This window comes from Passer montanus, unplaced genomic scaffold, assembly GCF_014805655.1.
Source record: "Passer montanus isolate IOZ18808 unplaced genomic scaffold, ASM1480565v1 scaffold33, whole genome shotgun sequence".
NCBI classification, from domain to species: domain Eukaryota; kingdom Metazoa; phylum Chordata; class Aves; order Passeriformes; family Passeridae; genus Passer; species Passer montanus.
In genome coordinates this window covers 8,883,018-8,910,661 of record NW_024368041.1, presented here as the reverse complement: position 1 = coordinate 8,910,661, position 27,644 = coordinate 8,883,018, and the positions used below count along the sequence as shown (strand labels likewise).

Genomic DNA, 27,644 nt, shown 5'->3' with positions numbered 1-27,644 from the left:
CCAGATGTTAAAAATTTGCTGAATAGTTGTCTCTTAGATTACAGAAGAACATTCATTACAGTGATTGTACTTGACAGCTACAGATGTCTTAGCTAAATGCTGTCAGACATATAATCTGCCAAACTTTAATGCAGAGCTTTAAATCTCTAACTCTTGTTAGCTAGATTACATGATGATACTGTCATTACTTCTGCCATGTATGAGAGATTTCTTCTGTGACTGTATATGAAACTGTATTTGGAGCCTTCAAAGAGGCAAGTTTCTGTGGAAGGAATTATACTGATCTATAATATTCAGACTAATATAAAAATAATAGACTGATCCATTATATTTACAAAGCCTCTATTAATGCAGTAGCTGAGTGTGCCATTCCTTACTGGAACTGGCCTTACAGTTCAGCTGTAAGATACCAGAGCTGAGTTCTCCATAGCTGCATAGGGGAAATTCAGAGATAGGTAGAAGCTGACTTTTCTAAAGTTGTACAGGAAACCTTAAGAGTAACAGTTACATAAAGTCAACAGTCCTTGTCTCATACCTTCACCTTTAGACTATTCTTCATTTAGTGTGTTGGAGAAGAAAAAAAATAAACACAAAATGTCTCTAAATGTAAATATACACACATTTGAGTTCCTCCAGTAATGAAATATTCATAAGAATACAACTTTTTTCTTTAATTTTTTGAGTTTTCTTCTTTTGCTTTTATTTGTTTTGTTTTGGTTTTTTTTTTTTATTACTGTAGATCTTTATATACAGAGAGGTTGAGAAATGTAGCCAGAGAAATGGTTTAATTTGAAGAAGCAAAGGAATGGATTAGCAACTTCTGCAGAATTAAAAACTAATCAAGAAATTCTGATCTATACACACTTTTTATATTGAAATAAGGAATGTAAAGTAGAGGTGATTCCTATCTTAGTAGTTCAAGCATTGCAAATCTGACTGCTCTGTGTCTTTTCCCCTCTTAGCTTTGCAGGAGTGCACTGGGTACAAGTCAGCACGTGCTCTAGAGAATGCCATGTAATGCATTAGGTTGGAAATCTGACTTACATTCTACTGGAATCAGTTCTTAGTGGCAGTGAATGGCTTTTGGCAATTTTTTGTTTTGTTTTTGTTTTATTTGGTTTGGTTTGAGGTTTTTTCCTTCTGGATTCCTAAGGAGGAAAAAAAAGAAAAATATGCTGCTGGATTGTCCACCTCTGTCTGCTGGTGGAGCCCCTAAATGCCTCTGAACAGGCTATCCATTTTCAATCAAATTTCACTAATTGTGAGAGACATAAAATATATAAAATAACCTGTAAGTTATATTGAACTTCAGACTGAGAAAACTTGAATGTTTTTAATTACTGTATTGGATTTTAATTTCAATCTTTTTCTAGCAAACATGTCATGAAAAGACTCATTAACAGAACTTCTTGTATGGTTTGCAGTTTCAGTGATAAACAAGCATTACTTTACTTTTCTTGGAGAAGTCTTTGGTTTTAGTTGAGCTTTTCTTTGCTTATTAACAAATAAAGAATAAAAGACTGATTATTTCAAAAATTTCCTACAGCCATCTCACTTGAGATGTTACTGATGATGAAACATACTGCAAAGCTCTGTTTTACTGGATGACCCTGATTTAGCTTGGTTCATTTTGGTGGAGAAAAAGTAAAGATAAAATCTGTGGGAAAAAAATTGTAGATCTAAGAGTAGGAATCTTTCTTTGGGAGTGAGAAGTTCTAATTTGAATTCTTAAAGCAGGCCTTGTGAAGCGTCAGAATACTGCCTTTCCACAGACTGAATGGCTGAAAATCTCTCCCAGTCTTAAATTCCTACATCTTTCATGGAGGGATGTGATGAGTTGGAAGGGGGAGAACTCTGTGTTGTGAAGAGAAATACAGTAGAACAAAATGAGTAATTTCCTCAGGACTGGGAAGAGGAGGTAAGATGAGGTCAGAAACTGAATGATGTTGCAGATAAACTGATCTGAAAGAGCTGCAAGGGGATTTATGTGATCTTTCAGAAGCCAAATTCTCAGTGTCTAAACCAAGCACAAACATTTCAATGTAAAGAAAGACAAGTGCATCTGAAGAGTGGCCTGAATGACAGATAAGTAAATGTGTGCAAAGATCACAAATGAAAAGTCAGTTATTGAAATAAATGGGCAGGAGATCTTCTCCTTTTTAATGCCTTTATTAAGAAGAATCAGCTCAGGAGGGGAGAAATCGACGGGTTGCGCCCTCGCCGCCGTTGCTCCCAGGCGTGGCACGAAGGAGGAGGATGATGCAGCTTTGTCCACTGGTCTGCAGACAGAGCTGGGGACTCTGTCCTCACGGGAGAGTCGTGGAGTCCTTAGCTTGTTTGTTTAAAAACCTGGGGTGTCTCTTTAATCAGTTTCTTTTTAAGTTAGGGTGAGAAACAAAAAGGTCCAAGCAGGTACGGGACTATGCTCCCATCCTTAGACGTCACTTAAGTCACTTGTTGGCTCGTGATTTTTAGGGGTTTTTCTTGTAAAAACTGTAAAACTGTAAAAACCCAGGGTGCAATGCATTTCTCATTTGCATGTTGTCTCTGGTGTCACTGCCCATTCTCTTTACCCTGGAGGGTTTCCCTTGGTATCTTTTTGGCAAACGGCCAGCATCAGAGGAACAATAGTTAATCACCGGCCATTAACAGGTAATTAGGAACTTTTTCTTTGGCAGCACACCCAAAGAAGTCTGACCGGTTAGACTTTTTTTTTTCTTTTTAACTCTGAAACTTAAAAAAAAATACAATTTTCTATTCATAACAGTTATCAGTTCTAATTAGATGTGATACTTTTGATAAATACCTGGATTTTGATCACAAATCTTAAGAGCTGAACAGTTTGCAGAATTAATATTTTATGGTAATGAAGTTTACTAGCTGTCATGAAGACATTGAGAACTTTTAGAATGCAAGTAATATTGTGTAGGAAAGAGGAATCATAGGAACTGTAATTCACTTGGCTTCTTAACCAGAAACTGTAGTCAGATATGACTAAGCAACATGCTGAAAGTGCCTTTTAATCAAACTAATCTCGAAATATGGAGTAATTTGAATTCTCATAGAGGCCTGGAGCTAATCAAAGTAGAGGGTGTACATCTCCATCATTTGACTAATTAGGAGAACAAAACGTGAGGTTCCTCAGAAGTGATTTGCAGAAAACTAATTTGCGCATTGACATCTGATAATCCTTAACTATAATAAAGGTGAGAAGGCTTCAGAAACGTGCCCTTCTGGAGAAAGCATTCTCAAGAGAACACTTCAGTTAGTTCCTGATCACTGCAGTCTAAAGTTATTTTTGGTTGTGCAGATGGGACAAGGTCAAAAGTCTGAGGAAAGACGTGCACTTAAAAGTTGCTTTCTACCATTCCATAACTTTGAAAAAACTTTGTTAGAATAAAGTCAGTTTTCAGTATATGTTTCCCAAATGTTTAAGAGTTTCAAGTTTGGCTGACAAATTTAACAGTGAAAGGAGAGAAAATAAGATGGTATTATAGCCACATATAGAAATTCAGAGTCAATTTGCATATTACAGATATTGGAGCATATTTCTTGCTTGCAGGTACGGTCAGTTTAAAATTTAGTATCTTGAAGTGATTACTCAAAAGAAGGAAAGGGATGGAACAGTGAAGTTGAAAATGTCACAGTGGCTATGATTTTCTGTCTACCTTTTAGAAACATGGACATTAGTCATATATATATTCTTAGTTTGGTGAATCCTATTTGTGAAATGTATTTGTCTTTTAGAACAGAATGACCTAGATATCAGCCTTTTCTTTATCAGAGCATTTACCACTGAGTTGTTAGTTATTCTTCAGTGTTGTTTTGTCCCTTACAAATGCATTTGATTCTACCAGTATTCATGTCTTCCCACTGATTCTGAACACACTAGTGACAGCTTCATTCTAGATACACACATATACAGAGATTTAAAAGGTCTCTTACACAATGAAAGAGGAATTCATTTTCTAGGTACATAATTATTTGCTTAGATTACCTAGTAGATTTTTTCTAAGCTTATAATTTCAAAAATTGAGACCAGAGTATGGCAAGTGTCCTACCTTCACCATAAATTTTTAACACACCTAAATAAAGAATTGTCTAAGCTCTAAGCTCTCAAAAGAGATGTCATTCCATATACTGGAATCAGTGTATTTTCTTATTTAAGAAAAGGATTTATTAGTACTTTGTCTAGGGTGATAATGATTTTTTGTCCTGTTTCATTCACAATATTAAAAGATTTGAAAAAGTGCCTCTTCAAAGTGCTTGGTTGTGACTCCTAAATATCTTTATATTTATATCCTGATACCAGAAAGGAAACTTTCAGTCACATGTCAATAACCATATATTCTGGATCAAAGATCCAGAAACCCAGAAATGAGGAATCTCTAGCAATCTAAATTTTATTGAAATTCAGAAGTTGACACAGGGAAATATAATTTAAATATCAAGTATGGGGATTAAAGACTGTGTAAATAAAAGTGTAAATTATCAAGAAATACAGATATGAATAAGAAATTATCAGATATGCCGTATGTCACACACCAGATTGTTCAGCAGGCTGCTATAGATATGCAAAACTTTATTTTTGGGGCGTCTTCTAATTTTGTTCTTTAAAAGCCTAACAAAACTGTGTGGAGGTAGAAATAGCCTTTCAAAGGGAAGAAAATGTCAGGAGGAAATAAAGGATTTAATTTGTTTTTGTGTGGTGCTCTAGTGTTTGAACATAATTTTTTAGGTTGAGAACACTCAGCAGCAGGTAGCAGTGCCATAAAAACTGTGAACTTCATCTGTTTTTAGACCTGAACTTGAAATAGTTTGCAAACACTGAGGTTTTCAGGTATGTTCTCTAGCTTCAAGGAATATTTTTGTTTCCATAACAGCTGTTTTACCATTGCTCATGGAAGAGCTTCAGCGACAAGATGATTTTTAGTCTGTTAATTACGTGGAAAAACCCTTGTTCTTTCTTCATAAAATGACCTTGACTTCATCAATACCCAACCTCTTTTGCATAGATTGCATGATGAGAGCAGTAGATCTGTGTTGCAGCTGCACTGATTTCAGCCTAGCAGAGTCTTGCTGTCAGCCAATTGTTGTATTGTAGTAGCTGGGATAGCACTGTGGAGCTTTACTAAACGAGTACAGAATGTTTGATCATGTTCATGCAAGTACATGAAAATCCACTTCCTTTCTGGAAAAATTCACTGTGTGTGATTCCCAGTCTTACCTGTTGCCTGTTGCTAACTTACTTTGAGATTACATGTATTGTTGCAATTTTGAGATGATGCAATAACCTTGTCATAGCTTGTTGATGTGGATTGTTACTTATGACACTCACTGTTAATTTATTTCTGGAATGCTGAAGTGTATTCTGCTATTAAGCAATAAGATATTCAAACTCCATTATTGTGTTTTCATGACTGACAATTTCTACAATTTTAGAGCTGTTGAACAAATGTGAGATACCACTGCTAATTGAAATACTTCATATTAAGGAAATTCTCTTCTAGCATGTGATGGAGGCGCAAGCTGAGCCTAATTTATTCTCATGTTTGTGCTTTTTTAGCTTTTTCTGAGGTGCCTCAGCTTAGTGGTAAATGATTAGTTTAAGGGTCTGCTCTCTTTGTGATCTCACCAACAGCTACTGATAAAGTAATTCCAGGTCACAGCACATTTCATAAATTACATGGGGGAAAAAAATGCCGTTTACTTTTGGGGGATGAACATTTTTTGGAGTGTTGCCACAAATGAACAGTTTTTTGTTTCATTAAATAGTATAGTGCAATATCAGAAAAAAAATCTAGCATTATAAATTGAAGAATGTTCAGAGTAAAGAAATAAGAATTTTCTTGTATTTGTTTTCATTACCCATAAAATTCTACTCTGAGTAATTTTTGCTTATGCCACTATTTGAAAAAGATTTATGCAGGTTATTAAAGCAGCTAGCTTCTCTGGCTGTTTTCTGCTCAGAAAAAAATTATCAAATTATTCTTTTGGTACAAGAAAAATCTAGTGCATAGAGCTGAAAGAGGTGGTTAGGCTGGTGATTGCCTCGTCTGGAGCTCCTGGAGGAGCCCTTCCTGCTCTCAGTGAGGGCTGGGATGCCTGTTCATATCTCCCAGAGCCTTGATGGAGAAGCATTGGCAGAATCTGGAAGCTGCCCTGCTAAGCTCTCCCTATTTTAACAACTAAAGATGGTGTATTTTCAGTTTAAAATTTTTTGCTGTACTTTATATTCAAATTTTCATTTTCTGTGTTGTCATGCATAAAATGGATTCTGTCACGCAGACAGAATTCTGCCTCCCCCTTGTTTGTTCTATTTCTAAGGAGCCTTTCTGGTCTCCTGGGTAAACAGTTTTCTCACATCTCTGAAGGGTGAGGCACTGTCTTTTCTAATGCTGAGCTGGGAACTGTGACTCAGTATAAAATGGAGCATGAAGATGTACAAATCATGTTGTAATTTGAAGAAATTAAACATAATTGTACAATTAAATTTCCGTTTTGCCATTTTTTCCATGTAAACAATTACAAATTGCATGAAAGCAGGTTAGATTTTTTCAGTTTAATCATTGAGCTCCTCTCTTAGAAATAAACAATGAGATTAAATGCTGCAAGACAGACAGTCTGTTTCACATATTTGATCATCATGTGATGTGGATAGGTTGCCTTAATGAGTGGCCATTTCTAAGTGTCATCTGAAAGAGTATCCTTAATAGAAATAGAATATGAAAATTGTGTTAAAACTCTAACTTTTAATTTAATGTAATTTTTTTTCATCATAAAAACATGGTGAGGATTGCCAAAATATAAAAATTAGCTGATCAAGGCAGACAAGTCCCTACACTTGTATTTTCTGTATAAATGCAAGTATTTCTGTTTTCCAAAGATGGACCTGACACCTAGAAATTAATAGACAATCAGTGAGAAGGAACTGTGTAAAAAGGAAGAGAAGAAAAAAAATTTGGATTAAAAAAAATGATCTTACATCAAAAGCCAGCCATTTGTACTGTGATACCAGCAATCACCATGCTCTGATATAAAGGGAATTACAGCTATCTAAAATTAACTTTTGAAGTTGGAGACTAAGGATTCTTTTGTACAAAATCTTAAGATTTTGTATTACTTTCATGTGTTTACACTTTGGGTTTTTATTTAGCAATCAATTCTCAAGTTACAAGAACTCTTAACCCTGGTTTAATTGTACTCAGTAACAACCCTCATACCATGTGTTTATAGGCAGGCGCCCAAAATAGAACCATGGAATCACATAATAAATTTAAACAGTCCTGTTATATTTGACACTGAAATGATGTTTTTTTCCATTTATTTCCCTCTTGTCTCAGGAGTGGACAAGTTGAGAAGCTGGAAGTGGATCCTAGTAAATATTCATTCCCTGATGTGACAAAGATAATCCAAGAAAAGGAAAAAACTGGACAGGGGCCTATAACTCTCCAACCACAGAAGGTTACAGAGGTTAAGAAGAGCTGTGTTGATTTTGAAAATAATGAAGAGGTTCCTCCCTTAATTTGAAACATTCTGAAATATTCCCTCTATAAGTAGTGTGAATGCTTGTGTCGAATTCATTACCCTATGTGTAAATAAAATAAGATAGAGCTGAAGTTGGCAATGTCATTACATTTCCTATCAATAACTTTTTTATGCTGGTGTTTTCTGCTGCATTTTCTGTTATTATATTGCTATATAAATTCTTCTTTTTAGATTGTTTACTTAGTAACTGAAAGTAGAATAGGGGCCTTATATCAGAGATTGTAATTTCTTCAAACAATTTACTATCTGGGTTGAGAGATGACACATTACTGTAGAAAAAGAGAAAAGGAAGGAAGGAAGAAAGCACTTGTAACAAGAGTTATGATTTTTCTCATTAAACTGAGGATAGGAAAAATCTCTGTGTACTCCTTCAGTGTTTTCATTTTCATGACAGACAACAGGAGAAGAAAAGATTATGGTTGGAGTGATATTGCTGTAATCTACCATTCATCACTGAATCTCCAGCATAATGCACAGCTCTTGGATTCTGGAGCTTTCCTAACAATTCCACTCCTTGAAGGTTTTGGGAGAGAATAAAGAGAAACTTCAAGAAAAAAAATAAGTTGAGTGACCTACATCACCTTCCTTATGCATTTGTAATTGTTTATAATGGAAGACTTCATTTGGAAGAGAAAATGCTTCAGATTCAGATCAGCTTTTGCTTTTAGTCAAGAGCAAGCAAAGTCATGAAGAATCAAACAATATTTTCTGGTTAAAACTTGTTTTCATCCTTAAGATAGAAGATTAGTAAGTTGCAGTTATAACTGAACCAGTGTTTAAGTTCAGATCATGCCCACAGTATCCTCAGCACAGTCACGTTGATAACTCGGCCTTTGAAAGTGCTGTGTCCCTAATTGTGAAAAATGTTGTGCAAAAACCTCAGCAGTTTGAATGAAAATATTCCCATTGAATTCTGGGAATTTTTAGCCACTCTAAAGTGTTTTATAGTTCTTCACAGATGCTTAATGTAAGATAAAGATAAATCGTCTATCTTAAAGTGCACTGAAGAGAAGCAGAAAATATCCATCAGCTTAGGCTGATGGCTTGAACCGATGCATTTTCTTCGGTTGCAATTTGAAATGGATATAGGGTAAAAAATGAAGTTTCATACTAATGCTGGATATACTAAAAGCTGAAAAGAAAATTTATATATCTCAAAGACATAAACCAAAGTTGAATTTGGGCATCATCTGATGGACCGTCATATCATCTTGGATTTTTCTTTTGCACTGACTCAATTTTTGCACTAACTCCAGAATAAATTCTTCAATGATGCAAGCCTCTGAGCCCTGGAATATATTTAATCAGCTCTGCTCTGGTTAATGGAGTATAAAAACATCAACTCCTTTTGCAATATGTCCCAATTCACTAGAAATGCCTAACCTTGCCAGCTAACTATGGAAAAGACATATTAAATTTTTCTCTTGATCTCACTGGGCAGTAAAATGCCCATGGGATGAGCATGGATCCTCTTCTAGACTGCACATCCAGGTTCTGTATTTCAGATGGCACAGGGTGTCCCTGCCCTGGGGGGTGGCAGTGGGGCTGCAGGATCTTGGATACAACCAGGTTCCAGCAAGGGCCAAAGGTGACAGCAGTACAGGAGGAGGAGCTGAGGAGGGACCCCAAGGGGAGCTGGAGGAGGGGGAGGACAGGAAGAGCTGCAGGCTCAGAGAAGGGGTCCCCCCCGGCAGCCCCAGAGAAATTCCCATGGAACAGAGACTCCCTTGCAGCCCAGGAAGAGCCTGGGAGTCCTAAAAGTTGGTGCCATTTCATGAAACTGTGCAGCCCAAATGGGAAAACAGGCAACAGATAAAGTAATTTTTAGCAATCAGATGGAAAATTTATGTTTTTATTGCTTTCAAGCCTACTTCCTTTTGTTTCAGAAGTATGAATTTTGCTGACCTTGGGATAGATGAAGAGAAAAGGTTTCACTACTTTTTTAAAGAAAAAAATCTGTAAATTTTGGCAGCAGATCCAAAAAATTTTTTATTTCCTGTAATTTCATTGATTGCTGTGAGGATTTCCTGATGTTTCTAAGAAGTGAACCTTTTACAGGATTTCCTTTTTTCCTTCATTGCTTATTTCTAAAAATCTGTTGGGACAATCAACCTTTCAAACCTCCAGCCAATGTGGATGAATCTGTCAAGAGTTTGAGACAATTGTGGAAAACAGAGGCATCCATGCAGCCTGGTCAGGTATGGTTGTTTTATTTTTTCATAAAGAGAGCTATAAAAATTAATCTCTAATGTCAAACCAAAGGATAATATGATTGTATCTTTCCCCATTCCAACTTACTTCTCTTTTTCATCTGGTTTCATTGTGAATAGATGTTGCTCTGGTTTTGGGTGAAAAATAAAAAATGTATTGAACTACAATTACACCTCATAGGAAAATCAATAGCAAAACATTTTTGGTACTATTGAAGAAAGAGTTGTTTCATATGGTAACATAATCTTGGGATCCAGCCTGAAAATGGAGTATGTTTTGAGAAACAGCTTCAATAAACCTCTCAGTTCAATAAACCTCAATAAACCTCTAAATTGTGTATGGGCCATGGAGAACACAAGCAGAGGTTGATCACAGAGGGACAAAGTGCATGAGCACAAGGTGACACCACAAGAGCACAAACACAGCTTACAAAATTTCTGATTACTGCAATGCAATTTTGAGAAAAGAAGACAACTGAGGACAAAGGACATGCAGCCAACACAGATAAAATATCCCCTGCATAGTGAAAATTGGAAGATAACAAAAGGAATGAAAGATAGTCAGAGCCCCCACCAGAGAAAGGAAGACTGAGGAAGGAAACTCCAGCATTGTCCCCCCCAGTTAAGGACACGACAGCTAATCAAAGCCATTGTGCATCTGGAGCACAATTCTCCTACTTAGAGGAGACAAAAAAGTGCTGCTTTCTGATTTGCCACTTGCTGCGTTCTGCCACTGCAGACTCAGCACTTGTACATACAGCATTATCTCTTACTATGTAATTGGGTTAAGTAGATTAAAATTTCAGAAAGCACTGAGTGTGTGTTGTGATATTTCACCTCTAACTAGATGACTGAAGGAATTTTAGCAGTATGCAGTTGATGGATTTACTCATCATCCAGTAGACAGGAGATGGATGGAGTTAATGACAAATTGTAGCAGTACTGAGAGGAAAGATGTGTAACACTTCAGGAATGCTCTTGGATTTGCCACAAAATCTTCCTCTTGTTCTAAAATTGGGATGGGATGTAAGTTTTGGATTTGCCATCAAAATGAGAGTTTTGTTGATGTACAAAACAGAAAATGTTCAGTTCCCTCCAGCAACTAAATTGATTAATCTTGGTCGAAAAAAGCAAAAGAAGAAGGGAATCTGTTACACTATGACAGATAAAGCTATCCTGCTCTTTCAATTACAGTTGTAGTGCAGAAAAATGTGCAATAAAATAACAAACTTGGTTCAATACTATCAAAGAGTCTTTTAGTCTTAGATAGAATTCTGAATATACTCAGTAACAGTATATTACATATGAGTAACAGTACTGGACATGCAAAATATGCTTTCCCACTGCAGTTTCACATGATAATTCCCATAAGGGGGAACTGGTGAGTAGCAAATAGATTTCTTACTGGTTAATGAATATGAAAGACGTAGTGCTGGACTGGGTAACTTCACCCAAACTAAAGCATAGCCTACAGAATGTTCAAGGTTGGAAGGGCCTGTGATGGTCATCTGGTCCAACTTCCCTGTTTAAACTGGAGCCAGTTGTCCAGGACCACTTACAGATGGCTTTAGAGTATCTACAGGGATGGAGAATCACAGCCTCTCTGGGTGACCTGTGCAGGCACCTGGTCACCCTCACAGTAAAAGAAAAAGCTTTTCCTGATGTTCAGAGGAATCTCCTGTGTTCAGCCTGTGCCCACTGTCTCTGGTCCTGTCACTGGGCACCACCTATTCACAGTTTAACTGCAAATTATTTGTGAATATATTTATTTTTTCTGTTACAGGGTCAGCTGTAGCATGCTGAAGCTTATTGTTCTCATGTGCAGCACCTGAGCAATACTGACAGAACAAATTTTCTCCTTCCACCTCTGATACACCCAGGCAGAGTAAAAGCTCAATGAAGCTGAAATCTAAGAAAACAGCATATGAATTAGCAGGGACAAAAGAGATGACATAATTTAGAAAACACAGCTTACTCAGAGTGACAGTTCATGTTTTGCTTTTTGAAAAGCAGAAATGATAAAAGATATTATTAGTGTCAGAAGTGCTGCTCTTGGTTGCACAGTTGTGCACTGGAACTATCTAATAATCAGGTGGGATCTCTCAGAGGCAGGTTTTGTACAAATTGTTCCTGCATCAAACATGTCACAGTCAAAACACTGTGAGAGCCACAGAGTACATCAGTTCTGGAGACTGTTTACTTTGTTGGTTTCAGAATCACCGTGGATTACCTAAGCTACTAATAAAACATAGACATAGAAGGAGCAGGGAAGCAAGGAAATCATGTTAGACAGATTGGACATAGGTTCTTCTGCCTTACAAACCCTTCAGAAAACAGCAACCACTCCTTTACACAGAGTACAGAAATGTGACCCACGGATCCATTTAAAGAGACTCTACAGCTCCTCATAGAGAAGCCCTAATGTGGGAATTGGCCAGGGATCAAGAGACAAAAGCCCATTCCCTGAAGGAGATGGACAGACAGAACCAGCCCTCTGCTTTTTCTAGGTGTCAGCATAATAGTTTGCCCTTGGATGAATTCAGATCTGCACGAAGTGTCAGTTTTCCCATATAGGGCACTATATGGAGGTGTCTCAACTTATAAGGCACTTTTCTGATATTTGACAACAGCTTTTCCTATGGATCATGGAAAATCATAGGAAAATCCATAGGAAAATCATAATAACCAAGTCCACACTGGGGGCTGTACTTCTGTTCCTGGAAATACAACTCTCAGTGTGGTACAGCCTGAATGTCTGGGCAAAAAAAGATCTCAGAAGTTTTGGCATGTATCATATGAACAAAAGCACTTAAAAACTCCACAGCTAGCTCCAAACAATAAACATCTTTCTCCTCAGAAACTTTGTAGGAAATATGTGTATAGAAGAGTTGACTGGTGAACATTTGGCTAGAAAGATGTGACCTGTGGTTGTGTTTTGACCCTTGTTTTTGTGCTCTTACTGTTCACCATCTGCAAGTCTACCAGCAGCATAATTATGCCTGTTTGACAGTGTACATAAATTAGTGTTGGCTCCTCTGGTTTTGCAACAAGGCAGGCAGCCATCTGACTTTTTAATTAAGGATTTCACTGAGATTGATAATAAAGTTCCAATATGCTTCCCTATTTAAAATGAAAGTGCATCATCAGTATAAAAATTTTCAAAGGGAAAGCATCCATGGAGATTTATCAGACACCTATGAAGTATAGCTGAAGTGAAGCATGACATCAGCCACAGAAGAAATCCAAGCTGTCTGCTTTTCCTGCACCTTACTCCATTCTGCAGTGGAAAGGAAATCCTCTAAGGGAATCAAGTCCATTTTTTTTCACTCATTTTTTAAATTTCCATGAACCTAAGACTCTGTACTGTATTTCTGAATATTTAAAGATGCTGATATCCTGCACCATTTCCAGAACTTCCTTATGTGTACTTCTGCTCAGTATCTACTTACAGCTCCAGCTATTTAAATGTTTTAAAGTGTCACCCTTCCTTATGTCTGTAGTAAAAGATATATTCATCTCACTAAAATTATTTTTCAATATGCTATAGAAAAATGCTTGCCTTTTTAAATTTATGCCTACACTTTAGCTCAATCTGGGAATTCATGTGTGAAACTAAGTCACTGTCAAACATTCTTAAAACTTTTCCAAGTGTGCCCCCAGTATAAGTCTACAGTATCTTAGATAAATCAATTAAACTTTTTCAGTTTCTATTCTACATAACTCGAGTTTCAGTCTGAACATTTTCATAGGGAAGGATCAAAGGCTCCTGTGACATGTTAATATGTACCTATTGTTGTGAAGGTGTCACAGATTACTTGGTGCTAATGTGCTGGGGGGGTTTCTGTGGGGCTGCAGGTAATTTCTCACACTTTATCAGCTGTGTTGAGATACATAATTACATGTCTGTGATCTGTAAAGCAAATTCTCCCTCTTTATCAGTGTTCGACACTGGATGCTTAACAACCTGGTTAATCAAAACCAGATTATACTACTAGAATTAATGAGGCAATGAAAGGATTTAATGACTGAGAGAAGCTTTTTAATGCCTGTTTCAAAGGGATTACTCAGTCTAATATTTGCTCATAAGTAGTAGAGAAATGTGTGGCATGGAAGTCACAGTTATCCAGGCAAATGAATTTCTCTGGGTCAGCTCACACCTATTATCTCATCATTGAAAACCTCAAATCTAGTTCATGTTCTTTTGATAGACAAAGAAGCTCTTTTTTCTTTCCCCTTGTATTAAATCAGGATTCTGTGTAGAAGATTCAAGGACAGCTGGCAAAAATGACCATTTAAATCAGCTGGGGATTCAAATAGAAGAGATTTTATTACTGGATACATCTGAATCACAGGATTAAAGAAAATTACTACATGTGGTTAGAGACAGAGAAGTCTGCCTATTAAATGAGCTGTGAAATTAGTTTCAGCAACTGAAAGCTCTTGAAATATCAGATCTTGAATTTATCACTGGGATCTTGAAAAGAAAGATGCATAGTTTGGTCAGAGAGACTGAGGTTCCAGGTTCCATATGCTCACCTTCTGGGTGATCATATGAAGAATTTTGGATGAAGTGATATACCTCAGACACTCGATCCAGCAGATGAGGATATATTCGGAAGCCTAGCACTTGAAAGCAGGAGGCACAAATTCACCAATAAATTTTTATGCCACAGCAGTAGGTGTAAGAAAGACCAGATGAAGCCAAGCCAGAAGCCCAATTAGCCGAAGATGCGTCTCAGTTCAAGCAGAACATTTCTACGCCAGCAAATACAGTGAGTAACAATCTCCCACTACTCTGGAGGGCTGTTTGTGACTGCCCCATCACATCTGCTAACCCTTGAGGCATGCAGGTTCTCTTGCACACTTCAACCTAGTCCAGCCCCTTCCCCTCATTCTGGGAGAAGCAAAATTCAATTTTGCATACCCTGCTGGGAAGACTTGTGTGGTAGTTTCTGGGGTCCCCATCGAAGGCAGGAAACTGATGAATCTGACTCCATGTTCTTAGAAGGCTAATTTATTATTTTATGATATTATATTAAAGAATACTATACTAAACTATACTAAAGAATAGAGAAAGGATACAGGCAGAAGGCTAAAAAGAATGATCATGAAAACTTGTGAGTCCTTCCAGAGTCCCGACTCATTCTGACCGTGATTGGTCATTAAGTCAAAACAATTCACAAAATAATTCACATCAATAGTTCACATCAATAGTTCACATCAATAGTTCACAAACCAATCAAACATGCACCTGTTGGTAAACAATGTCCAAACCATATTCCAAAGCAGAAAAACACAGGAGAAGCAAATCAGATAATTATTGTTTTTCATTTTTCTCCGAGGCTTCTCAGCTTCCCAGGAGAAGAATCCTGGTGAAGGGATTTTTCCAGAAAATATGACAGTGACAGACTTGAGCCTGGTCTGTATTAGAAATTTTGAAAAGAGTGGTACTTCCCTGACACAATCTCAGACAGTCAGCAGCTAGAGGAAAGTCTGACCTAGGAGGCTGACATGCAATTATCTTTGATGGAACACTCCTCTGGGAATCTGTGTTGCTGTTATTTCACACTAACCATGCTTATAAACCTCCATCCTTTATCCTGTGGCTACAAGCTTTGTGCTTTAATTATGCATCCTGTAAATATTTGCCTTAGTTTATTTTAAGCCTATCAACATATCCTTGGGGATTCCCAGTTCCTTTGATTCATCCTGTTGTTTTCCTTAGAACCTTTTCCACTTCTGTTACATCCAGGACAGAGTGGGGCAAAATCTAAGTGTTTGCCCTGTGGTTTTACACAGCACCATGTTATCTCTCACTTCCCTACAGATTCCTAATGGTCTCTTATCTTTTGAATACTGCCAAGCACTGTGCCCACATATTTATAAAACTGCCTACAGGGAGCTCAAATTTTATTTCCTGAGTCTCAATAGCTAGACAAGAACCTGCCACTGTGTACTGACAGATCAAGCTGGTTTAGGTAATCTTCCCCTTTGTATTAAGAGATATTGAGCTATTGTTTCCTTTAGTCACTCAGCTCCTTGGGATTTTCAGACATTTTTGTTCTCTTCTCAGGCAGTCTGAGATATGATTCCTGCAAGCCATTTTATCAACTCAACCTTTATTTTAGCAAATACTATTATCTCATTGTTCATCTCTTTTTCTGGACCATTTGAGAAGGTGTTGAGCAGCTCAGCTTTGAACCCTGGTCTCTCTAGGGATCCACAGATGATTCCCCATTGTGAAAAAATCTTTATTTTTACTCTGTTGCCTGTCTTTAAGAAATTCTTTATCCTTGCGCTGACCTTCCTTTTTATGCCATGACAGCTTAGTTCCTTTTCCTAATCTTTCAACCTTGTCAAAATCTTCCTGAAAAAATGAATGCCTTATATCAACTAGAACATCCGTTTCCATAGGCTCAGTAGAAGTATTTCTATTTGAGTTGAAATATTGACAGTAAATCTTTCAAATGACTGGCCATTTCAATTGCTTCTGTATTTAGTGTCTAATTTGAGATGCCTTTAGAGGACAATGATTTTCCACTTTTTCAATAAGTGATCAGACCCCAGACTTTCATCATTTCTTTGGAGAAGTTTAAACTTGAACTCACCAGTTCTTGCTTAAAAACTTGGTTTGGGTCTGTGGAAATATATAAACAGAAACTAGAATACAGCAGAACTTCTGATTTATTCTGGACAGGGACTTGTCACAAAACACAAAAGCAAGAATTTCAAGAATGCGTCTTCAAAAAACACAAAATACATACTTTCCATGCAGCATTTTTAAGTCAGATGAGGTAAATTCACAAGATTTATTTCCCAGAAGGCAATGACATGAAAAAAAGACACCACCACTTGCAGAAAAAGCAGAGGACAGAGTGTCTTCCCTTCTTCTGGACTGGAGTTGAGGAGAAAGGAGAACATGCCAAGATCCAAAGTCACTAAGTGCAAAAAACCCTTCAAGCATTTTTGTCTATGTCACTTCCTGAGAGTAAATTGTTGGGATGTCCTCACTTCCACTGCAATCTGGCTGTACAATGCTTTTCAAAAATGTAATTTTCAATTGAAAGGTCACTCCAGAGAAGTTCTCCAGTAATTACAGGTACATATTTTTACTTTTACCTTTAGGGGCCCATATTCAAATTATTTTAAAATTATTTTTTAAAGCGAATAAACTTATTTTTCACTGGAGCTGGAAAGAGCTAAATGTTCTTGTTTCCTTTAGACTTGAAATAACTTAAAATTTGCATGTCAATACTCTTTAGCAGATCCACTTTTACATCATCTGCACGCCTTGACTGCATGACAATTAACAGATTTAACAGATTAGTATCTGCATATAATACATCTTTCTGGGAAATGGTAAGAGGGCAATGAGAAGCTCTACAATATTCAATATATTCATTGGCATTTCAGGGTGAAGCAATTATGGTGTCTCCACTAAATTTATTACTGCACTCTGTCAGAAGATTCAGACCTTGGCACTTTAACCTTGATTATTCTGATAGTGTGGTACAGAAATATGGCAGACAATAAAAAATGCAGGACTTGTTTAGACCTTAGTCAAGAAACTCATTGTGAATTCCATTGTAAAGAATTTTGGAGTGAAGCATGACTTAGGAGTTCAAAAATAGCTTTTTAAATAGCAAATACATCAGTGAACCTGAGAACATCAGTCAGGAGAAAGAGTTGTGGTCTGAATACAGGAGATGAAAAATTCTTGCACTAAGTCCTTGTGAACTTGAGTCATTCTTATTGGTCTCCTCCTTTGTTCTGGCATTTCAATACCAGACAGACAGAGAAATTCAACTGCACTCCATGCATAGATGTTGAATCCTTGGAAACAAGGTCTCATATGAGTTTTGGCAGAACCTATGCTTATAAATCCATTGATGCACCCCTAAGGTTGTATGTGTCAAACCCCACACAAGTGGGATGAAAAGAATGGAATGGGATAGGACAGAGTAGAGTAGAAATGAACAGAACAGAACACAACAGTCTGGTTCAGCTGGAAGAAGCCTGCAACAGCCATCTAGTCCCACAGCCTGATGAATTCAGGGCTCACCAAAATTTAAAGCATGTTGTGGAGGGCATTGTCCAAATGCCTCTTAAACAGCAACAGGCCTAAGATATTGATCACTTCTCTAGGAAGTCTGTTCAAGTCTTTGACCACCCTATCAATAAAGAAATGCATCTTCCCAATGTCCTTTCTGACCTTCTTGACAAAACTTGAACCCTTCCCATGCATCCTGTCACTTGGATCCCAGGGAGAAGAGCTTACCACTCCCCCTTGCCTTCACCCCCTCCAGAAGCTGCTAGAGAACAATGAGGTTTCCCCCCAGCCTTCTCTTCCCCAAACCAGACAAGCCCAGAGCCCTCCTCACAGGATGTGCCTTGCAGCCCTTTCACCAGTTTTCTTGATGTCCTCTGGGTGCAAAATAAGAGACTCTTAAATGTATTTCACAAATTTGCTTAAATTGAGGACAGCAGCTCTACTCTGTGACAGTTTAGATAAAAAAGTCCATCCTGAGGAAGAGTATTCAACCCTTCTATGAGCCTGATGGGGCCCTGCCTCTCAGCCCATGTTTGCAGCCATATCTCAGGAGCTGCAGAATCCAACAGAAGCGATGCCAGCTGGTGCTCCTCCTGCAGTTCACATGTCCATGCCATCCATGGCTTGGTGACAAATACATTCTCCTCCACCATGCTTCAGACAAGTAACATGCTAATGACTGGTGTGGCTGTGGGTCTCTGCTGTGTCAGTTCTGCTGCCTTCATCCTCACATTGCCTGTCAAGTGAATAATTTAACCCTCAATGTGGCCTAGGAAGGAGAGGACTGTTGACCTTTCTCCTACTTTTGCCTTCACTGTCTCTTTCTCCTGCCATGTGTACCCAATCTGAAGTGCTGCTGGAGGTCCTGGCTCTTCCATCACCACCCTGTAGGCATCCTTCAGGCTGTGCAGTGTTGGACAATTCCCTTTTCCTGACCCAGAGATGGGGCAACTGAGATGCATTCTAAAACTTCTATTCCATTTTTAGTCTCATGAGAAGGGTGAAACAATACAGATGTTAGAATTCATGCAATCACAATCAGAAGCCAACTATCTCCTAATTACATTACACTGTAAGTGTTTCTTGGCCTATCAGCTTTTTGCCACACAATGCTGTAGATGTCTTAAAGCCAATCATCTAAAACTACCCCTTGTGGGTCCCACTACAATGCATCTTTCATAGTCCTACTTCTCCAAAGTATCTAGTCTTATTTGCAAGGTAATCCTTCAGAACCTTTTTCTAGCTCCATTTCTCTCAACAGTATCTGTCCTATTCCATGGCATTTCTAAGTCAGCATTTCTTATCTCAAAGTTTGCATACAGATGCATACTGTGTGGGCCTTCTGTCAGGCCCTGACAACTCTCTCCAAATCCATTTCCCACAGAGCACAGCTCCACGTGTTGTACAGAAAGGCACCCATGCAGAGCTGACAGCAGTATGGGGGCTCAACCTTCAGCCTTACTGCTGCTCTAGCCTGGCTCCTGGTGTTGCATTCAGATTCAAACAATGGCCTTGCTAAAAGTTTTGTCCCTATTGCACCTATTTATGTTATTTTACTTTTTGTTTTAGCTGGACATATACCCTGCAGCTTCCTGAGGTCACTTATACCTGCTTCTTTCTTGTAAAGTGCTTCTATAATCCTCACAGGATTGGTGCAGTTACATGGTCATGGTCCTCACTCTGTCTGCTTCCAATTTGAAGTGGGAATATTTGAGTTGTAAGGCAACAAAATTTCTCCTGCAGTGGTGATAATAGAGAGTCCTCTCCTGTCCTGTCCTTACTATGGCAGTCTGAAAAGCACACATTTTCCATACTCTTCAGACATGCACAGGATGAGGATGCACACAGAGAGTGAAGGAACATAGGAGGGGGGGACATGTGCACAGCTGGGTGTGCTGGCAGCCTTCAGCTGGCTTATGCTGGATTTCATGAGTAGGATGCTGTTTAGATCAAACATCCATGGCTTTTCAGAAGCTTCCCACAGCAATATCCATAGCCTCTCATTCCAGTGACGACAGCCAGCCTTCTGCTTTGGAATGTCCATACAGGAAAGGTAAAGAAAGCCTGCAGCATCCCAGGCACTTGTTTGAAGAATTTCAGCTGGTAGTAATGGATGGAATGTGACAGTGGCTGCCTCACCCTGAGCTCTTCAGGCAGTGGGAATCAGCTGGTGAGGGACACCGGAAGGCTGAAGGCAGGTGATCCACGGCATGTGGTACTCAGCCATCCTTAACATCCCTTCCTGTGGATAAGACAGGAGAATCTGCACGAATTTTTGGTGCAATTAGCTCATAGAAAACAAGCCTTTGCTTGTTAAAGGCATGACACATCAATTGTTTGCACATGCATCTAATTAGTATGGGATTTGAAAAAGTCTTTGGAGGGAGCCAGAGGGCAGGGGAGGTATCACATTCTGCTTGTTTGTCACTTTTTCTTTGTCAAAACTATGTCATTTATGTTAAATGCCTTATTAATCAGAGCCTGACTTTCTGGCATGCAAAAATACATCCCTTTAAAAGCTAAGCTCCCCAGATTATATAAGACCCAAGACACATTTTCTTCCAGCCTTGCAGTGGATTAGTCTCTGTTACCAGCTCAGTGAACACTAACATCTTTTTTGTTTGATAGCTCTACATATTAAATTGCTGAGCAAACCAAGATCCCTTTTTTTTCCCTTCTGGGTGCATTGCCAAGGTGCAATCAAGCAGCAAAACATTTCAGTTAGGTATTTTATGAAAGAAATTGAATTTTGTTATGTCTTCCATATATTTAGGTAAAGTCACCCTTTCTAATTTAAAATCCTAAGCAGTCTTTAAGTTGGACACTCCATTTTAATTGAGGACTTATTTAATTGGGCAGAATAGGTTGCCCAGGGAAGTTATGGATGCCTTCTCACTGGAAGTGTTCAAGGACAGATTAGATGGGGTCCTGAGCATCTTGATCTAGTGGATGGCAGCCCTGCCTTGAAGAGGATTTGGATCTGGATGATCCTTAAGGGGCCTTCCAACCCAAGCAATTCTATGAGTCTGTGATTTTTCAAGTGTCATTTCCTACCTCAGCCAAACATTACCTACATGAAACTTAATCAGCTCTTTGCATGAACTGCAGCACATCCTAAAACTCTCCTGCAGAGGTGCCATGCACAGAGCAGCCTCATGCCTGTGCATGACCTACACAAGGCTGCTTCACCAATTTGTCCCTGCTGTGTCCCTATGCCACAGTGTCTTCTAACAATGTACTGTCTAATATGTGCATTGCCACAACTGGCAATCATCACAGAACCACAGAATATCCTGAGCTGGAAGGGACCCACAAGGATCACTGAGTTTAGCTCCTGACAGTCTTACAGAAGTAAAATAACTTTCAATATTTTTTTTTTCTGATGGGAAACAGTAAAGGGAGTTCACTGTCATTGAGAGCAGCTCTTGCAAGTCCCACTGGCAGCTGCTTTTGCACAGAAGCCAGAAGATGAATGTGTGGAAGAGCCAGACAAGAAGTGTGGGAAAAAGCCCTTCAAAATACCAGTCATTTTTGAGAACACATACCCACAGAGCCAAACATGGTCCAGCAAACAGAGCTGAAGATATGCTGTGGAAAATTCATCCAAAAGATCCAGACATCCTTGCAGAAGCTGTTCACAGAGCTGCTGCAGTCAGAGAGGGCCTCTTTGCAAGTAGGACATAGGAGGAAATCCCCAGTCAATGTATCACTGGTAATGCACCTTCCAGCAGCTTCCACCTGTGGGTCAGACATTCCTTTACCCTCAGCCTGTTTAGGAGTGAGGCTGATTTCCCTCCTGATTCCTGTGTTTGTTCCTGTGCTTGTTCCAGTGCAAAGTGGGGAGTATCACCGTGGCTGTGAGGTTTTGTGTCCTTTGTACTTGGCTCAGATGATGGTGGGCAGTAAAACAGCCTGAAGGAGCTGAGGGGCAGTGTAGTCATGGCTTGTACCATGGAGAGCAGGCACAGGTTTTGGGTGATCTGAAAAGCAGGGATATCAGTAAAAATTTTCAATGCTTCCAATGATCTTCGAGCTAATTGAAATTATTGTGCTAGCTCCAGATGTCTGGTTAAGAACAAATTGCTGAGCAAATTAAAAGCCATAAAATATGAAGAGAAATGAATGGGATATTAAGCACTCCAAAGACAAGGAATACCAAAAGACATGGTGGCCCTCAGAAAATCAGCTCTTCTCTAGTGCATACACCTGGCATCTTTATATAGAAAGAGAGAGAGAATGAATATATGTATAATTAAAGATAGGGCTGGATTTGCACTGAAATGAACCACATAATTGTAGGAATTCCTGATTTTGTATGTGCCTAAAATATCTTTTTGAATACTATTTGTGTTAATCTTCTTTTTTAAAATATTTATTTAATTCTGAAAAAATGATTTAAACTCCGGAGATGCATGGAAGGAAGTCACAAGCAATTATATGCTCCTGCTTAATATTCAGAAGAAACAGAAAAGAAGCTGTTAAACTATCCATGGTCTGTGCCAGATCTGCAAATGTCTTCTCTGAAAGCTAATTACATCTTGGCATATGGAGTCTTGGCAAAAGTGTTGCAATAAAAATAGAGAACAAGAAAAGAACTAATTCTCTGCATTTAAAAAAAATAATTCATAGAGCAAAACTCTTTGGTCTCCTGCTGCTTGCAAGCTGTTAATATAGAGCAGAAAGGAACACTTCCTAATTTAGTATGGACTTTCTTCTAAGAACTGCCAATTCTTCAGATGCTGGGGGAGAGCTAGAGTAGCAGAGCTGTCCAGAATATCAGAGTTATAATTGTTTTTCTCAGTCTCTGCTGCCTATCAGCTGAGACACTGGTGAGTAATCCAATTAAAACGAGCATCTCTCATTTGGAGACTTGAACCTTAACAAGGAAATCCAGGATCCAATGAAGAAATGGGAGTTTGCCCTTAGCTTCAGTGAAAACAAGATTAAAAGAACTGGCCTTGATTTCAGAAATCATTGGTGGACAGGAAGGACATTTGAAGTGCATGTGTAAAACCAAACTATTAATTAAGTTCTACTGACTTTAATGGACATTATGCTGCAAGTGTAGCTGTGAGTTCAGAAAGATTCATCCCATCTACCTTTAGATTTCTACCATGGAGATGTTGGTCTCTCTCCTAGTCACTCCTCATACTTTTAAAGTCTCTTTAATAAGAGAAATAAGCATCTAAAGATGTGAATTATCTACTTTTAGTGTTTATGACAAAGCATCTGTTTCTTCTGTTTAACTGGAAGAGGACTCAGGCTACATCTGTACCATTAAGTTAACAGTGCTGATTATCCACAGTTTCTGGAAATTATTCCTGGTGCATTTTCTGCCTGGGACCAACCAACATGCTCCCACACAGTTCCCAGACACAGCTGAGGAGCTAACAGGGCCTGGGGTCATTCCCTGTGGGATTAAGGATGCAGCTGTTCTGTTTCACAGGGAAAAGGATTTGTTCCTAGAGGAGCAGCAGCTGCCCTTGGTGTCAGACTGTGGGGATGTAGACATAACCTAAGGGACTTAGTCCAGTGTACAGGTCAGCTCTGGAGCTGTCTGCATTCATTACTTTTGTGCATCTGAGTAAATGAAAAGGGTTTTTATCTTCCTCATCTAAAAATTATTCCATGACACAAAATTTCTATGAAGGCAAGGGCAAAAGTGGCAATCAAGCAAATAGCATCATTACTGTAAAGCAAGATTATCAAGAAAGTGCTGTCAGCAGCAGCAGAACTGAGTTCCCTTGCAATTTTGATGCAGCTTGGCCTGGCAGGAAGAAATCTAGAAAGACTAGAAGACAAGTTCAATATGTTGGAGCTACAGTGCAACTCTTGGTCTGCATTACTTAGAGCAAATGGAAGCCCAATCATGTGCTCATTTAATGCCTGTGTTAGTAATTCCAGTGCTTATCTTACAACACCTGGCTTTTATACATATATATAGCAATATAATAAGTATTTTGACATTCATAGAGAAGGAAAGAGATTTAAAGCTAAACAAATACTGACCTGTCACATGGTGACAGCCTATTGCTGGACATTTCTCCCTATCTGCAAGATACCTTGCACTTTGTGCCTTCTAGTGCTCAAATACTTTTCTTCAAAGGTTTATTAAATGAAAGCTGATTTTAAAACACTTATGACTTTGGGTATGTGTTTGTGAAATTCAGTTTGACATAGACTAGAGATAATATTGGTTTACCTAAGGCCATGGAGAAAATCAGCTGCAGTAAGGCCAACCCCAGATCAGTTTAGAAGTGTGTGATTTTTGAGTCTGAGAAGAAATGCTATAAAAATATAAGGAGAACATTTTAACCATCCAAACAAAACTTTTATGGGAGATCAGAATCTGCCAAGAGATTGTAACCCAAGTGCCAGTAAAATAAAAAAACGACAGGACTTAAAATCACCAGGACTATTTAAGAATTTTAATTAGCTTGCAGGTTAATATTGAACACCCACATAATTTTCACCAGGAGTTAGTTGGAAAAGATACTCTTGCATCTTTAAAATATTTGCATAAAATACTATGAAAGTATATAAGCCAAGAATGTTACTGCTCATTTTAAAGCAAAACAAAACACTCATTTCAGTAAACAATTACTGACTATGCTCTTGGTGGTTAGAACCAGAAACAAAGAATCAGAAGCATGGAATCATAGAAAGTCTTGAGCTGGAAAGGACCCTCAAGGATCATGGAGTTCAGCTCCTGGCCCTGCACAGGACATCTCAAGAACCCCACCATGTGCCCAAGTGTGGTCTCCAAACATTTCTTGAGCTGTGTCAGGCTTGGTGCTGCGACCACTTCCCTGGGGAGGCTGTTTCAGTGCCCAACCACCCTCTGATATCCAACCTAAACCTCCCCTGACACAGCTCCAGACCATTCCCTTGGCTCCTCTCACTGGTCACGAGAGGGGTCAGAGGTTACACAAATCTCTGTTGATGATTGCTACCTTTGCTAGTTTAGGTTTCAATCTGTAACACAGAAACGTTGCATGAAGTTCTGGATTCAGCTAGCCTGAAATGAAGAGGTAGAGTCATACCTGTTATGCTTGAAATTAAGGAGGTGTGCACTCTATTTAACCTAACATCTTCTGCATTAATAAGGATGTCATGAACTGCAGGAGCACTGCCATGGGGAAAACACCAAGAAACCAATCCCTCATATAGAATAAACCCCCCCCCCCAATTATTCAAATATATAAATTTTTTCAATTTCATACAATTTCTGCAGCTTCACCTTGTATTTCATTACCAAGGACAACTATAGTAAACAATCAAAACATTCTCATTTATGCTAATGTTTTCTTTTTATTGTGCTTTTCATTCAGCAGACAGAGTTGTACTAATCTTCCTCAGCAACAGGAACACTTCAGTCTATTAATAGAACTACTTGTTCAGTGTTCAGCTATCAAATGATGTTAAGCATATTTCTTATTCTAAAAATAAACAGTAATAAAAAGGAACAGAGGGCAAAACTTAATTTTAAAAGCCCCTGAATTTACCCTAAAACAGTGACTGACAATAATGAGATTTATGAAGATTTGATGAGTAACTAGTGGTTTGTACCATGCTTGCAGATCATAAATAATAGGGCACTGATCAAAGTCAGAGAAAGAGGTTCCTGTGTTAGAATTATGAGTCTAAGAATTGGACTTTAGTGACAGCTGGCTTGGCTCTGAAAGCCACACCTCAGTGAGAGCCCCAGACCCAGCCTCCATGTGGGAGCCCAGAGGCATTGTTGGAACACTCCTGGCAGTCCACAGGCAGCTCCCCAAAGGGCTGACAGGGAACCACAGGCCCTTCTATCCAGGGGATAAAGGTACACCAAGACCCAGGAACTATAAACTATAAAACCAGGGAGACACATTGCCAGGAATGGAAAAATGAAGCTAATGTTTAACTGAGAGGGCAATTAACTAACTTCATGACAAATCAAGTAAAGTGAAGCTTTTAAACCATGGCTGAATTCCCTCCACTACTATAAAAATTTTAGGTCAACTCCAAATTATTGCCCCTGCTGTGCCTTGTGATATGATATTGACAACAGCATGATTGACCCCTTACCTCTCCACACATTGAGTTACTTGCTTCTGTTTTTGAGGGAGGTGATTTAAGGTTCCCAGTGATCTAGATCTCGTCCTTTGCCTTGCTTTCCTGCTTCCTACTAATAATTCTTCTTGAAGACCACCATGAACTTCCCTGGCTGGCAGTGCAGACCAGCCCCACTGCTCCTCTGCACTCTGTGATGGATGTCCCTTCCATGGGCAGAGCAGGAGAGGAAATCAGTTCCATTTAAACAGGGAGAGTTTGGTCTCTGGGGAGATGCTGGGTCAGTCATGTCACAATTCTCTGAGAGCACCGAGCCCTCCTACAGGAGCCATCTCCGATTATTTAATCTAAAGAACAACAGACAGATCTGATCTGAAAAGGAAATGGAAGCAGCACTGAGGGTCATGATCACAGGCCAGGACTATGAGTCACTTGTGAGTTAAAACATAGATTTTCAGCAACTTAGACTCTCGGTGAAGTCACAGACGTCACATCTTGTCGAGAGCGAATTTTGGGTTGTTGCGCAGGGTGTTCAGAAATAGCACAGTATGCAAATGCAATTAAACCAGACTCATTGATGACTCTGAGAGACTATGCCAGCAGAATCAGCCTTGGCAAAGCTGTGACTGGCTTTGAGATCCCTCTTCCACTTCCCTTGTGGAACAGCTACTCCCTTGGGAAAGAGCTGTGAACAGCCATGAAGAGCCGATGGCTTTCACAGCTGGTGTGGCTTTAAGCTGCATCCCGGTGGGGCTCTGCTGTCAAGACCTTCCTGTGCCCACCCACACAGCACTGCATGAGCCTGGCACCAGTTTCCCAGAAGTGCTGGGGGTCTCCTAGAGCCAGAGGAATAAGAACACTGAGGACACATAGGGACTGTTTCAGTTCCTCAGGATCAGAACAGCTATCCCCAGATTTTCTCAGCTGTTTGCCTCATGTGCCTCTAAAAGCAGCATCTATTGCCACATTGTTTTCATGCTGTAGACTAAAGCAGCACCATTTGTGCTGCCCTCACTGAGCAGAAAACATTACTTATCTCTTCCACAGCCACCCTGCCTATATGCCATGACTCCTAAAAGGCTCACTCACACTTTCCAGCTACTTCCCAGCTGATCTTTCTAGGAAACACTGCTCTTCTTTGGACATCTTGATCTAGCTAATATCTTTCTAAAAGCTTCTGTTAGAACTAAACCTGAATTAAGTTTGAATTTGAGATATTATTTTTCCTTAGGGCTGTGCAAATATTTGTGGAAGGCAGTTCCACTCCAGCAGTTAAATTCAGCTACATGCACCCACCTGCAATTTTCTTCTGGCTAGCACTAAGCCTTTTTGAAGAAGGGTAACAGAAGGATGAATAAAATGTTTGTTCTGCTAAAGAAAATGAAACCAAGGAATGGAGTGTTTGGTGTCATTGCTAGTCATTATGTGGGAAACAGATTTCCCAAACTGCAGTATTAAACAAGATTCTGTAGAGGTCCCAACTACTTGACAGCCAGTGCAGAGAGGGCTGTGATATTTTAATAGCCAACCTTGCCAAAGATACAGATCCAGACTGAAAAGAACTGTTCTATTTTAAAAGTGTCTTTTTAGGATGCAGAAAGAATATAAGACAAAGTGTTTCAGTTTGTATATCCTACCTTGTTGCACTCAGTTTGGGAAACACAGCGCCAGTAATTGCAAGTGCTGATGAGGTACAGAGAAAGCTGGAGAACACTGAGGCATTTAGGGCCTTATGAATCCCAGTAATGACAGCTGGTGGTCTACAAGGGGCACAAAACACAGCC

General features: G+C 39.0%; 1 protein-coding gene across 3 annotated transcripts in view; it reads left to right on the top strand.

Moving 5' to 3' along the window:
* DNAAF11 (dynein axonemal assembly factor 11) overlaps positions 1-8,403 on the top strand; it is a 36,471-nt gene extending 28,068 nt beyond the window's left edge. For all 3 annotated transcript variants that reach the window (XM_039715528.1, XM_039715529.1, XM_039715530.1), the window contains one exon: positions 7,344-8,403. In XM_039715528.1, the coding sequence (XP_039571462.1) occupies positions 7,344-7,530 (187 nt within the window). In that variant the 3' untranslated portion in view covers positions 7,531-8,403. The remainder of the gene's footprint in view (positions 1-7,343) is intronic.
* Positions 8,404-27,644: the final 19,241 nt, after the last annotated feature.